General features: G+C 32.4%; 1 protein-coding gene across 2 annotated transcripts; it reads right to left on the minus strand.

Annotated features, from left to right (window-relative positions):
* Positions 1-654: 654 nt before the first annotated feature.
* On the minus strand, positions 655-7,604 carry LOC143234193 (actin, cytoplasmic 1). Of its 2 annotated transcripts, none has more exons than XM_076471356.1 (5): positions 7,471-7,604; positions 5,684-5,836; positions 4,113-4,352; positions 2,669-2,915; positions 655-2,565 (listed from the first exon to the last, which is right to left on the minus strand). In XM_076471356.1, exons 2-5 carry the CDS (start codon positions 5,807-5,809, stop codon positions 2,048-2,050), a joined length of 1,131 nt encoding a protein of 376 aa, XP_076327471.1. In that variant the 5' UTR covers positions 5,810-5,836; positions 7,471-7,604; the 3' UTR covers positions 655-2,047. The 2 variants fall into 2 exon arrangements, with proteins under 2 accessions (XP_076327471.1, XP_076327472.1); XM_076471357.1 differs by lacking the exon at positions 7,471-7,604 and adding an exon at positions 7,363-7,455.
* Between the last annotated feature and the right edge of the window lie 7,470 nt (positions 7,605-15,074).

The raw sequence follows: 15,074 nt of genomic DNA on the forward strand, positions 1-15,074 counted from the left end.
TATTTTAGTACCCCTTTCCTCAATAAATATTAGTGTTTTGAATTAGTTTTGTTTTGTAGTTTTACAAATTATTTCTCACCTATGCCAAGAGAAGTTTGTTCTAAAGAACCTTGTACCATAAATTTTTTAATGTTCTCCTGATCATGTAAGATTTCCTTATAATTACCAAGTTCCTCAAACCCTTCTTCTGTTAATAACTTGAGTTAAATATAATTAACAAATTTAATTGTCTTACCTTATAAAGCAATAGTTGCTTCACTACAGCTAATCATATTTTCATAAGTCCTATTTTAAAGACTTCATGACTTTAATTCACCTGCTACAAATTGTTGCATTAGATTGGTCCTTATGCTATACCCTTGAACCTCCTGTTTGGAGATAAAGATGTGTGCTGGATATAACCTAAAGATTACCACATTATCTAAAAATATTTAGATCTGTTAGGAAGTTTAGTTCATGCTGAACATCTTATCCTTGCAAATATTTTGAAAATCTGTTCACACCCTTTGTTTATTCTTTCCTCTCCAGCATTACTGCATAAAATGAGTATTGAGAGATAGCTAGAAAAGTTGACCTGCTCCCTTTGTATATTTCTAGTATTTTCTCATTATTATTAGTCATGTTAATCTTATAATTCATGATAACTCTTTAGAATTAGAGAACATTGAATTTAATGGAAAAACTGATATTACAAAGTAAGATGGTGGAAACAAAGATAGTATGGTAAGACATTTCTCCAGTGCTAGCATGGTATGAAGTGAGCAAAATACAAGAGGTCCATTAAGTAAAAATCTAAAACAAAGAAATTACTTCTATTTTTAGTTATATTCAAATTTTGTTTGCACATGTAAGCCCATGTTGTATTTTAGATTTAAGAATAAATATTCTAGGTAAATGAAAATGTTTTTACAGATTTATTTCTCTTTCTATAAAATTCAATGACTGGGTGCAAGAAGTGTATGGTTTGTTTTGCTGCAAGACTTTCTCCAAAGAAAGATTTGGATAGTTGTTTCCTGATCAACTTACAACTTTAACTGAATTTTATATCAATTTTCTTATGACACCATACCTTTACCATCTCCAGACTTTGAAACATTCACAGGTTTCAATCAGTGGGAGAGAAAAAAAATTAATGGTAGATTTCTTCACATTAAATGAAGATTTAGAAGTGGAACTAGTATCACAAAGGAAGTTTTGTTTAATATAAAAACATTTTTGATTGTACTTCTGATTTACAAGTTATGTAAATTATCTTTTGGTTTTTTAGATCTTAGAAACTAGTGACTGAACATTAAAGACTGTAAAACAATTCAGTTCAAGTGTTGTACAAGATTCTTTTGGTAGAAAGTGAGCACTTTAGAACGTGAAACTATCTTAAGTTATTAAAAATTACACACAAGAACAAGTACTTGTACCCCATATTTTACTAAAACATGATTATTAATTTATTATTAGTTATTACTGTGATAATACTAGTTATTCTTAGACTTTAGAAGTATTTTTCCTAAACTACTGACTGGTTAAAGTAGTTAAATTTTATCTTTCCATAAATGCTTTAGAAAGTATCCAGCCAAGTTTTTCTAAATTTCTGCAGATTATTACCAGCTGTCAAATTGCAGTAAGTCCTTTTATCCTGGTAGCAAGTTTCATATAACTTCAGAAGTTACCTCTGCACTCCTACACATTTTTACCTTGTGAATATTACTCACAATAAGATATAGAGCATTGGATTATTATACACTATTTTTAAACTTCTCCCTATTTTGGATTTATTGAAATCTAATATACACAAGTCTTAATATTTTAACTACACCAGGAATTGACTTTGGTAAGTTTAAGATAAGTAATGATATACAAATTAATTTATTGCATAAAACAGATCTGGAAAGCAGTGTGCTATTGTGATCAAGTTAATGCAAAGTGCTTCACAAAAATACTGGTTTTCTAATAATTTAAACTATCGTTAGTCTTCTGACAGCATTTCATAATTCATGCCTCTTCCTTTGGTCCATTCAACACTGTTCAAGACAAATACAGGAATTAAGTTTTAGAAACACTTGCGGTGAACAATACTTGGTCCTGATTCATCATACTCCTGTTTGGAAATCCACATTTGCTGGAAAGTTGAAAGTGAAGCTAAGATAGAACCTCCAATCCAAACAGAGTACTTCCTTTCTGGTGGAGCAATGATCTTAATCTTCATTGTACTAGGTGCTAAAGCAGTAATTTCCTTCTGCATTCTGTCTGCAATTCCAGGGAACATAGTAGTACCTCCTGAAAGAACAGTATTTGCATACAAGTCCTTACGGATATCAACATCACACTTCATGATTGAATTGAAAGTGGTTTCATGAATACCACACGACTCCATACCAAGGAAAGATGGCTGAAACATTGCTTCTGGACAACGGAATCTTTCGTTCCCAATGGTGATTACCTGACCATCAGGAAGTTCATAGGATTTTTCCAGAGATGATGAACTAGCAGCAGTGCCCATTTCCTGTTCAAAATCTAGTGCTACATAACACAGTTTTTCCTTGATATCACGCACAATTTCACGCTCAGCTGTCAAGAAGAAAAGTAAATATAAAACAAGCAAACAAAACTGCTAATATTTAATTAGAAGTTTAAGTTTCTTGTATTATTGTAAACCATTAACTATAAATACCTGTAGTTGTGAAACTGTAGCCACGTTCTGTCAAAATTTTCATGAGATAATCAGTCAGGTCACGTCCAGCCAAGTCCAACCTCAGTATAGCATGTGGCAAAGCATAACCTTCATAGATTGGTACAGTGTGAGAAACACCATCACCACTGTCCATCACAATACCCGTAGTACGACCAGAAGCATACAGTGACAGAACAGCCTGGATTGCTACATACATGGCAGGAGTGTTGAAGGTCTCAAACATAATCTGTGAAAAATAAGATCTGAATGGTCAATGTACAGGATATACATCTTCAGGGTACATTATCTTTCACTTGGCAAATTATATTTAATCACTATTGTCTTATTATGCACAACAAACTACAAAATTAATGTTCTGTTAACACCTTTAGCACAAGCCCAGTCCCTGGAAATAACCTCATTACTATTTTGTGTTTATTTTATTTATGCTATAATTTAGATAGAGTAAAATCACAAAATTTGGCAGATTATCAGTAAATATTACAATGCTTTTATATAAAAACAAGAATTTATTAAGTCTTAAGGACTGTAAAGCAATCTTTTTTCAGCCCTTCATTTTAAGATTAAAAAATTATGGATCAGAAAACTTAAAAGTTCAATATGCAAAATGATTACAAATTATTATAAAAGCATTTAATACAAATAGTGTAAATCAATATAATAAATGTATATAAACAGAAATGTTAACATTTCAGTTGTGCCTGGAAAAAAATAGTGAAGTATGTTTAAAGATTTGTTCATGAATATAGAGTATTTGTTATGAATCAGTTCATGTGCAAAATAGATTAAAATTATTTTCAGAAAATTTGTTTCCTTTGCATAATCCTTAAAACCTCCTAAATACATTTAAAAAAATTATTGATAGTTCTATAACCAATCAAAATTAAAGGCTATAAAAATTGTGGTTTGTCTGAGTAATAACAATTTAATATGCATGACTAATTTCTTACTCTTTGAAGGAAGGGGTGTTGGAAAATGACAATCATGTTATAGTGGGGAAATCGGGATTTTAAAAGTGTTTCCTCGTAGAAATGGGAACTTAAAGCTTGTAAACTAAAAATATGAATTATTAGCTAAGATTTTATGATATATCAACAGGTATAGTAAAAAGGTAGTTTAACAAAATTTTAAATACAAAACACTTTTGTCCTAGGTGTCTTTCAATACTCATGACAGTTAAATCTTTAAATGATGTATTATGTATAGCAACCAAACTAAACAGTTTTAATACACCTAATAGCTTAAGGATTTTTGAAGAACTGTTAGAAAGTGAAAATACATTTTTAAGACTGCCTTCTCAGAAGGTATAAGAGATCAATGCTGCACAGAAGTTTAAAAAGTTATGTAAAATTGAAAACCACACATGCCATTGTTAATGCATTACATTTACATGCATTTTCAATAACTGATCCAAAATAAATACTTGTGTCATTTTTTCCCTGTTTGCTTTGGGATTAAGAGGGGCTTCAGTCAACAGCACAGGGTGTTCCTCTGGAGCAACTCTCAACTCATTGTAGAAGGTATGATGCCAAATCTTTTCCATGTCATCCCAGTTGGTTACAATACCATGCTCTATTGGATACTTTAATGTAAGGATGCCACGTTTACTCTGGGCTTCATCACCTACATAACTGTCTTTCTGGCCCATACCAACCATCACACCCTACATAAAAAAAAAACTTTAACTGTAAAATTAAAATAATTTCCTTCAATTGTATTCACATGGACTATAATGTAAACAGAGCAACTAGAAAACAAGAACAATTAGTCACTAAAAGAAAGATGTTAATTGTTACCTTCGATTATAACAAATAATCGAGTAAATTATAACAATATTACATTAGCAATAAAAAAATTCCAATAGAACTAAAAATAAACAATCCTTCCAATAAAGAAATTCAGATTAGTAAACTTGTGTACACCGAATACTGCAAAACTAAAATGAAATCTGAGTAAATAAGAATTAAAAAGGTCTTTCACTGCAATTGGAAAATACTTAGAATTAATGATTTTTACATGTAAACATCCCACAAATATTAGTTACTTGATAAATTTCAAATCAACAGAAAACCAGTTAAAATGTCTTTACAACTAGCTGTTAAAAATGTTATGAACAGAATATTTGAGACAGCTAATTAAAATGTTTAACCTAATGGAAATACACTAAGACCTTCTAGGATGGGTGGATGTATACATCTTTAGAGCCATATTCTTGAAAGTAACTTTCTAGTATCCACATATCTTCACAAAATTTTAAGTTCAATGAAACTTAAAAAATTTAATTCAAGAGAATTATATATTTTAATTTTAAAATCAAATTTAAAAACATTTATGCAAAATCTTTAACTCCCTAATATCCTGAAGGTAAAACATTTTTTGAAAACTTAATTCTACTATATCTTTGTATGGGTTTGATTGATTTATCCAGGTCTCTTAACCACCATAAAAAAAGATAAAAGAATTACTATAAATCAAACGAAACTTAAATCTCACAACATTTTACATATACTAAAATTATTTTCATTTTAGAGTTTACAGCATTGTGACTAACATTACAGAAGCTGAATGACATGGTGTTACTGACTCCAATAATACAGTAAGGTTTTGTGCATTTTCTCAGTCCATACAATTCACTGTAGTCTTATGATAAAACTCCAATAAAAAAAAGAATTGGAATTATGATTGAAGAAAGTAAAACAAATTTTAAACGAAAATTACTTATTATCAGGTCAGTATAAATTATAAATAGGGAGTTAAGCAAGACAAGTAAACAAGAATTTCAGGTTGTAAACTTTAATAAAAGGTCTCAAAATACAATAGAAAGTTGCTCCTAGCAATAAATAAACAGCTTAGCTGAATATCAATTTAATACTTTGCATGCTCTATGTACAATAAATTAAGGCTTATTTTTAGTTGCAATCTACATCAGTATCTTGCTTCAATCAGGAGTTTCTGATAACTATTAAATTATATCTTTCCTGGTTAAAAACTTACCTGATGTCTTGGGCGACCAACAATAGATGGGAAAACAGCACGAGGGGCATCATCGCCTGCAAAACCTGCTTTACACATTCCCGATCCATTATCTACAACAAGGGCTGCAATGTCGTCGTCACACATGCTTTTTCTAAATATGTATTTTTTACCCTATGAAAATATTTACAGCCATCTTATAATAACTGTCTCAAGAACAATAGCTAATACAACTTTATATTAATACTCCTACAAAAAGACATTTCTAGTCCCGATTTCTCCAAGCCTGTTCTCCTGGCTGTGGTTTCGCTAGATAGTAGATAGGGACAGTGGGAATCTCGTTAATTCATTCATTAATGGATGTAAATGGCAATTTCATTTAAATACAAAATTATTAGCCTAATATTAATAACCTTTCAAGTTGCTCTGGGGCCTATTAGGCCCCACTTTTCGTAGGAGTGTTAAAGTTGCAAATAAAACTGAGCTGCAAGTCAAGGAATTAAACATCGAGTTAAAAAGTGAGAGCAAAGCTATCAAGGTTACATCAGAACTTTATTGATGCAGTATATAGTTGTAGTAAGAAACTTCTACATGGTCATACCTGCAGGAATAATATTCTCCAGAAACAGTTCTCCCAACCACTGTTTCATGTAAATTAATTATCTAATTATTTATAACAAACTTTGGAATTATAAAAGAGCTGCATAACAAATTGCTTCTTCTACATTAGTCAAAACCATTTTTTTTACACCTCAGATATTTTACATGCCAACATATTCCTAATCCTCTGTAGCAATAAATACACATAAATTTAAATATGCATTTTATGGAGTAGCACAAACATTATATCAGGAAATGAATGTCCAAACAAAAACTTTTAAATCTATACAGTAGATTTAACATCCTTAAAGAAAGTTGAGTCAACATCTATCATTTTAGAAATTCATATATTTTCCAATAATCTCAGTTTTCATACTATTTTGGCTTTTCAATGGATCAAATTATGAAATCAATACTTTGATAATAAGCCTGTAAATTAAGACATTTAAATTACTGTCATTATTAGAGCAGTTATTTTATAACTGATACTCGTAAACCTAATGGCATTACAGTTTAACCATTACTTTTAGGCTACATCACCACGTAAAAACTTGCAAATTCAAAATTCATTGTTTTGCACCACATTAGTGTATAGTAAACTTAGGTGGACTTAGTTAAGCAGAAATATCAGTATTACACGTAACGAAATAATTTATTATTTATTTATTTCTTCACTGAAAGTGGTCTTTGGAACATTTATTTGAGCATAAAATCTCTTAATCTTTATTTTTCTATAAATTAAGTCATTAACAGTTATATGTGGTAATTAATAACAGTAATATTTCGAAAACATATCTTTAAGGAGAACGCTCCTGATAAAAAAACCAAATACTGTAAACTTTGACAAAGTAAAGCAATGATTGTCGAATTACTTATAATTGGAAACAATAATTTGGTGTTACACAAACAAGTTAAGGTCGTGTAGTTGTAATTGTAGTATAAAAGTAAGGCTTTGCAATCTGAAATAAATATTAAATCAACGGTCCTTGTTTAGCAAGTACTGGTTGACAGCGACGTTAAATAACTTTCACAGTATGACACTCCTTAAAATAAAATTGCGGTCTCATATATTTTTGATACTGCTCTCAACTTAAACCAACCTAGGTTTAACACCGTATAACATCAATAACTGCAGTTTACTTAGCAAACAACTATAAAACCCACACGTCTAGCGTTCGATATCTTTAGTTTAAAAAGAAAAAACTTACGATAATAACAAATTCCACCTAAACTCAACCCGGGTCTAACCAACGCTATTTTATAATTCCGTACCGGAAAGGTATCAAGTCAGATAAGTTTTACCTTTTATGGTATTGTAGTACAAACTACTGAATTGATTGGCCAATTTTATTAAATTTCCCAAGATGCATCGGTAAAAGTAGTTAACCGGTTATCAATAACCAATCAGAAAATGTTGAGCAGTGGATGTCCATATATGGAAAAAATTAAGTCAGCTGACTCTAGACCCAAGAATCTGTCCAATAGAAATGCTGATATTTAAGATAGAGTAATTCTCGCAAATAGCGTGAAGTTAAACTTTGAATGTAAGACATAACAAACTAAGAAATGAACTTTTAACGTTATTGCACAAATCTTCAATATCTGAAATATTGGTTATTGAACTTTCAAAACGTTTTTATTTATTTACTATACACTATGTCTAATGCTATCAATTACCTAGTACAGGGGTTCCCAACCTTTTGGCACTCGCGACCCCTTACCTAAAAGTTTGAAACCCATGTGACCCCCTACTTAGGGCTTACTATCAGCAGCTTAATTTTTCTTTTATTTTCTGTGAAGGAGAGGGAAAGAAACATCTAAAAATATATATTTAAAAATTCTGTAATTATTTATTAGCAAATTAAATCACATTGGTCCAACCTGAATTCACAAAAAGAACATATATTTCTTAAAATAATATTAACATAGGTTTGAACAGCTATCCAACCCAGCTAGTGAGATGCCTAATGTTGCATTTCAGCAGCAAGCTTTGAAATTCGTGGCCGAGCGTTTGTTAGAGCCAGTCTCATGTCATTTCCAACATCCAATCTGTTCCTATTATTTGTTTTTATATTGACAAGAGTGGAAAATCCTGCCTCACACAAGTAAGTAGAAGCAAATGGAACAAGGACACGTAAAGCTATCATGCTGACTTTGGAGTATGACTGATACATAGCGCACCAGAACTGAGTCACGGATTTCACCTTGAAGAGATCACGAGCTGAAGAGTTGTTCCTTAGATCCAGAAATTCGTCTTGGATATCATCTGGGATGCTGGATACATCAAGTTCAGTACAAAATGGGTTCCTTACCAGGGCCTCCTGTTCCTGTGATAGCTCAGGGAAGTAACGCTCGACTTCCTTTCTAGAGACTGAAGATGTTCGGTAATTTCATCCTTGAGGAACTGATCCAGTTGGATCTGAGACTCACCCGTCACTCCACAAAGTTTATCAAACATAGCAATGTTTCCAAGATTGATTTTCCGACGCCAGTTCTGCAGTTTGGAAACAAAGGCCCGAAGACTATCTTGAAAAAGGAGAACATGTGTTTCTCTTCCTTGAAGCTTCAAATTGAGCTTACTCAGCTGGTCAAAAATGTCGGCTAGGTACGCAACCCTTTTATTCCATGCTTCATCTTCGAAGTGAGCTACAAGATCTTTCCTTTCTTGAGTCTCCAGGAATAGCTTTATTTCATCTTTCATTTCAAAGACACGATTAATAACGTTTCCTTTCGACAACCAACGTACTGCTGTGTAGAAGAGAAGAACGTCGTGGTCAGCATTCATGTCTTTGCATAGTTCTTTGAATAGGCGAGTGTTGAGTGCTTGAGTCTTCACATAATTTACAATTTTAATTACAGATTCAAGCACTTCCTGCAGAGAGGCAGGGAGAGTCTTACTGGCGAGAGCATATCGGTGAATCATGCAGTGGATGCCCTTTGCTTGAGGTGCTAGCTTTTTCACTCTCGACTGGAATCCTGTTTTCGGTCCCAGCATAGTCGGTGCCCCATCCAAACAAACCCCACACACGTTTTCCCATTGAAGATCTTCGTCTTGAAAAAAAGTTGAAACTTTTTCCATGACATCGTAAGCTTTTGTTGTGGTTTCTAGTGCACTGCAGAATAAGAATTCGTCTTGGATGTCACCTGAATTAATGTATCTCACGAAGACAAGCAACTGAGAACATGAACTTACAGCTAAACGGACACACAAGCATACGTACATGCGTGTGCACTCACATATTCGCTACTCACTAGTACACACATATATACAGTTGCAGACACATACACATTCACTCACAGGCACGCGTACATACACCCATAATATCACCTAATGACATTGAACTAACGTAGCACACGTTTTGCTTTGCACCGAAACAAAAAAAATGTAAGAGCATGAAAATGTAATTGATGAAATAAAATTAATGTTATCCCAAGCTACTTCTAACAAGGTTACGCGACACCCCTGCCAAGGCTTCGCGACCCCCCAAGGGGTCGCGACCCACCGGTTGGGAACCCCTGACCTAGTACTACTCTAGGTCCCTTGATGGACTCAGCAGATAGCCCGATTTCACTTCGCTATAAGAAAACACACACGCAATATCCTAGACTGTTTGCTAGTTCTACTTTTATATTAAATACCGAACAGCTACCTTTTTTATTTGATTGAGGGGAGGGTTTACATTAATATTTCACTAATGTAGTTTATAAGAAAATACTGCGACCTTGTGAAGTAACTATTTCTATTTTTATTTTCGTTGTTAGTTTGCTATTCCTTTATGTATTTTCACTTCTATCATTTATTTGAGCTATCTGTTTACTTGCCTGAAACGCTAGTTCACGTATTTCCTACTAAATATTATATAATAACAGTCGTATTTATTGTACAACACGAACACGACGTTTCCTGGCGATGAAGTATGATACTAAGTGCATCTATGATTATATAAAACAAATGCTAAATTCTTTGCAACATAATATGTAATTTTATTATTTAGTTTCTTTGTTTTACAGCAAAGTCATATTCAATTAGTTGCTGTCCAGCACGAAAAATCGAGTCCCGGACTTTAGTTTGGAAGTCTCTAAATTTTCCACCGTCCCACTGAGGGCCTTCTGGTCTGGTAAGTAAATAAAAGGATTATGATCTATGGTCAAGCACCATTGTTGTTAAAACTCACTTAAATTTCACCCGTAATCAGTTCGTACTATAATTCATTTGAACTTCCTTCTTGAGTTTACGCTATTTTTGAAATGTGTCTGACATTGTTATGTCACATGATCTATCTAGTTTTTTTGTTTGTTGTCTCTTTCGATTTAATTGTGATAATTTGATATTACTACCATTTGGTGTTAGTTATTAAATTAAAAATGTAACTTGTATTAATATTTGTGTTAGAGATGGAGATATTTATTACGAAATACTTATCAGATCACAATGATCAGTTATTAATTGTCAATAATTTGTTAAACTTGGATTTTAACATTTTTTAAAATTTATCATACCATGATAGCAACATGGTTAGCGAAGCTTTAACGTTTCAATGAATTACAATTACAATAAATGTAAATAGCATATATCGTAGTTTATTATCAGTCTGTTGCTTATGAAATATCGGATTTTTAATGGAGAATGTGAAACAAGTACACCTTTTTGTTTCTTAATATGTGTAAGAAAAATAAGATCCTTTATATTCAAAACACTTCTGCGAACGAGTTGTAAGTTTACAAATGCCATCTTTAAAGAACTGGATCTCCTTTGATACAGTGAAGTCTTCGAAGGCACTTTCAATTTATCCTTGATTTGCGAACGATTTTTTCTTTTAAAATGTCTAAATGTTTTAAAAAAGGATAATTTGCAGGAGAAATTTCTGGTGAATATGGTGGATGAGGAAAAGTTTCATATTGAAGTTAATTTAGTTTTTGGGTAGTAGTGCGTAAAATATGAGGTCAAGCATTGTTATGAAGTAATATGGGCTCACTGCGATTGACTATTGACTATCCATAACTTAAAGTTCACAACAATATTTCTCTGCTGTGATATTTTTCTCTTTAAGAATTAATAATAGATCATACCCGCTGACAACCACCAAATTTTCAGGGTGAACAGTTGGTTTTGTCCTCCTACATACTTTAGCCACTGTTCGAATCGTTGTTGATTGTTGTAAATGATCCATTTTTCATCACAGCTGACAATTGTATGGAGAAACGGGTCGTTTTGTTGGGAGGAAGATATTTCAACTCCTCTTGTTTGATGGTTTTCAGTAATTCGTGAAGCACCCATTCATCAAACTTTTTCAAACCTTACCAATTGTCAATATATCAGAAAACTGTTGAATAATGAATATGTTGAAAACGAGAGGCTAGCAGACACATGATATGGCAGCATACAACATAAAAAATAAAATAATTAAAGTTTGGATGTTAAATATTTTGCGATAGGGTGAGGTAATCAGACTTTCCAAGTTTATGAAAACAAAATAAGTAGAAAACAATCAAATGTCTTCAGAAGCCACAACACAATATGATTACAATTAGTACACACCGAACCATCACAAGACCCAATACATATAATAAAAAACATCATTTATATCATCCCCAGTAAACCTGGATTATAACACATTGGTGAAACAAGACCAACGAAAATTAGAATTAAGGAAAATAAAAGATTGACCTATCTGTAATAACACATAATGATAGAAATATAGAAATAGAAATAATAAATTGGAATGATATTGAAATAATATGATATTGATTACACGTGAGAAAAACGTTAAAGAAGTCTTTGACATCAATCTAACTAGTATCACATTCAGTCAACCTTACATAGACGTCTGCAAAACCTAAATCCCTCTTGAAAACTTGAATCAAATATTTGCTTGGTTCAATTTTGATGGAAATACCACAGATTAAGATATAATGCACAAGATTTCCAACAAGAAAACCCAAGATCAAATAATGGTTACTAACAAAACAGAAAATAATCCTTCTCAATACTTTTTTCAACATAATAGAAATTAGAATATAAAACATAGGATAAACCTAACTTGTCATTACTATACATTCATTAAATAAGACCTATTAAACTATTAAAGAAAAGTTAGTGACTAACTAATAATTAGACCCAGAAATTCGTATAGGCTACTAACAATGATAGTCTCTTGGTGGAGTAGTAGTAAGTTTATAGACTTACGAGTTAAAATCCGGGTTCCATTTCACCCCACTGAGAACCTCAGGCATGTAATTAGCGATATTTGTTTCAATAATGAAATAAATGAAAATTTATGTATAATACTGTTCTTTATTTTTGTTTGTGTAACGTCATTTACATTCATATTTCAAGTGATCAATAACTGAGATGAAACCATAATACAATAAATTCAATTCAACTAACTTCGTGGCAAAAATATAATGCATAATAAGTAAATATTTCAGCGTTTGAGCCCAAGATGTGATGGTTATCGCTCTGAATTCGAGGCTAGGTGAAACCTTTATTACAATTATAAACGTTCATTTATTATATACATACCAAAATTATTTTTCGATATGTTCAAAAATGAAATACATTTATGTTATTACAGTTGGAAGTTATAATTCATCAAATTTTGTTTCCTTAAATATTCTACACAAAGCTGTTCATTTTTGAATAGGAACTTTATAATAAATATTTAATGGTGCGAATTCATGCGTGAAGTTAGAAATAATAATGAATTGTAGAGTGAGAGCAACAATTGTAAAATTCTTTAATGAGCATTTTAGAATTTCACATATTCTATCTTCAGCGAATCTGTCAAAATAAGAAATTGAACCATCTTTATTCTGAACTACAAGTATATACCACTATAAGGCTAACACTTTCAGAAAAATAAATTATGTATACATTTCTAAGTTTTATTTTAAAATGTCTGCAATAAGCTCAAAAACATTTCTTGAAAAGTTCAGGATACTTTTCGATTGAATGTAAATTTTGGGTAATGAAAACGAAATATAAAGAAGAAACAACAAAGAAAAATTGTGAACACGCTATCCTTTGAACAATTTTAAAATAATGTTTTGACATAACAGATTCAAAAGCACACTTTAATCATGAACCACGATAAACTGGTTCATAAAAGAGATCGCAAGGAATTGAAAAACAAGTAAAAAACTTAAATGTTTGGTACAAAAAGCTCCTTAAACAGTAAAAATGTATTTTAGGCAACACTATTGGCTGCCAAGGCTGTACACAAAAAAGCATGTGTGTGTGGTAGGTTTACAAGGAAAAAATTCACTGAAAAGGGCAAGTTTCTAATTCTTCTTATTTTTATCTTGCCAGCCTACAACAATAACAGATTAATATGTTGTATCCAAATTTTTTGTAGAACACGTACGGGTATTAAAAATAATATTTGTTTCTTCTGTATTTTACATAAGCTAAAATATAATAACAATTTTGTAAATAGTGTTATAATTATCCCTTGATGTTAGTTTTCATACAACTTTTTGGTGCTCCTTCGAAAACGTTAAGTACAGGGTGAAACAAGAATTACCAGCCAGTTATAGATGAACAACAGATTAGTATGGCACGTAGATACTCAATGTTTTTTACACTATACAATAGGTGTCTTTGGGGAAACAACTTTTACATTATATATGAAGTAAAAGAGTAAAAAATCAATATACTTATGAAATTTTATTAAACATATTCCTGTAATAATTACTTTAAACGACAATTAAGTTTATTTAAAACAGTGCCATATACATACACTGCTGGCCAAAATCTTAAGGTCAATAAACATAAAGAAAAAATATGCATTTTGCGTTGTTAGACTCAACCACTTATTTGAGCAGAGCTTTGAAAAATGAAAATAAGAAAAGGTAAAATAAAAATAAAAACCTTTTAAACATTTAATAGGAAAATGTGAACACTAAGAAATTAGCCTAAATACTAGCTGGTCAAAAGTTTAAGACCATACCAAAAAGAAGTCCTAAACAGGGTATGAAATGCCCAACAAGAGGTCTCAGTAGTGAGTTGCATGGCCGTCATTGCAAATAACTTCAAACATTCGCTTTGGCATGGTCGATATAAGCGTTTGCAGAAGGCTGGCTGGAATGGTATTCCAAGTGGTGAAGATGGCTTCACGAAGGTCATGCACTGTTTGGAATTGATGTTCATTTCTACAGACTTCTTTTCCCATCCACCCCCAAACATTTTCAATAAAGTTCAGTTCGGGCGAATACGCTGGATGGTCCAAAAAAATCACATTATTCACCATTAAAAAATCCTTTGTCCTGCGGGCATTGTGGATTGCAGCGTTGTTCTGCTGAAAAATCCAGTCATTTCCACACAAGCAAGGGCCTTCAGTCAATAAGGATGCTCTCTCCAACATGCCAATGTAGCCAGCTGCTGTTTGACGCCCCTGTATAACAAGAAGCTCCATTGTTCCATGGAAGGAGAAAGCACCCCAGATCATGATGGAACTTCCTCCACTGTGTTGTGTAGAAAATGTCTTCGGTGGGATATCCTTATAGTGCCAGTAACGTTGGAAGCCATCTGGACTATCTAGGTTAAAGTTTTTCTCATCAAAGAATAAAACCTTCGTCCACTTTTCTACGTCCCATGTTTGGTGCTTTTCAGCAAAGTTTAACTGAGCTGTTTCGTGTTGTTGAAGGAGGCGTGGCCTTTGAAGACGTTTACGATTTTAAAATTCTCTCTCGTGAATGCCGTCTTATTATTCTTGAGCTGCATTCTGCGTTCGTTAGGGTCTTAATCTGGTTCGACGATCGGCTGGTGTCTTGCCGGACAACCCGTCGAATCCTCCTGCTCAACGCCGGCAAA

This window comes from Tachypleus tridentatus, chromosome 12 (assembly GCF_004210375.1).
Source record: "Tachypleus tridentatus isolate NWPU-2018 chromosome 12, ASM421037v1, whole genome shotgun sequence".
NCBI classification, from domain to species: domain Eukaryota; kingdom Metazoa; phylum Arthropoda; class Merostomata; order Xiphosura; family Limulidae; genus Tachypleus; species Tachypleus tridentatus.

Coding starts and splice junctions, on each gene's coding strand:
- LOC143234193 (XM_076471356.1), bottom strand. CDS start 5,809: ATGTGTGACGACGACATTGCAGCCCTTGTTGTAGATAATGGATCGGGA. Junction 4,353..5,683: donor TTGGTCGCCCAAGACATCAG/GTAAGTTTTTAA, acceptor TTTTTTATGTAG/GGTGTGATGGTTGGTATGGG. Junction 2,916..4,112: donor ACAGGGAAAAAATGACACAA/GTATTTATTTTG, acceptor TATTTTTCACAG/ATTATGTTTGAGACCTTCAA.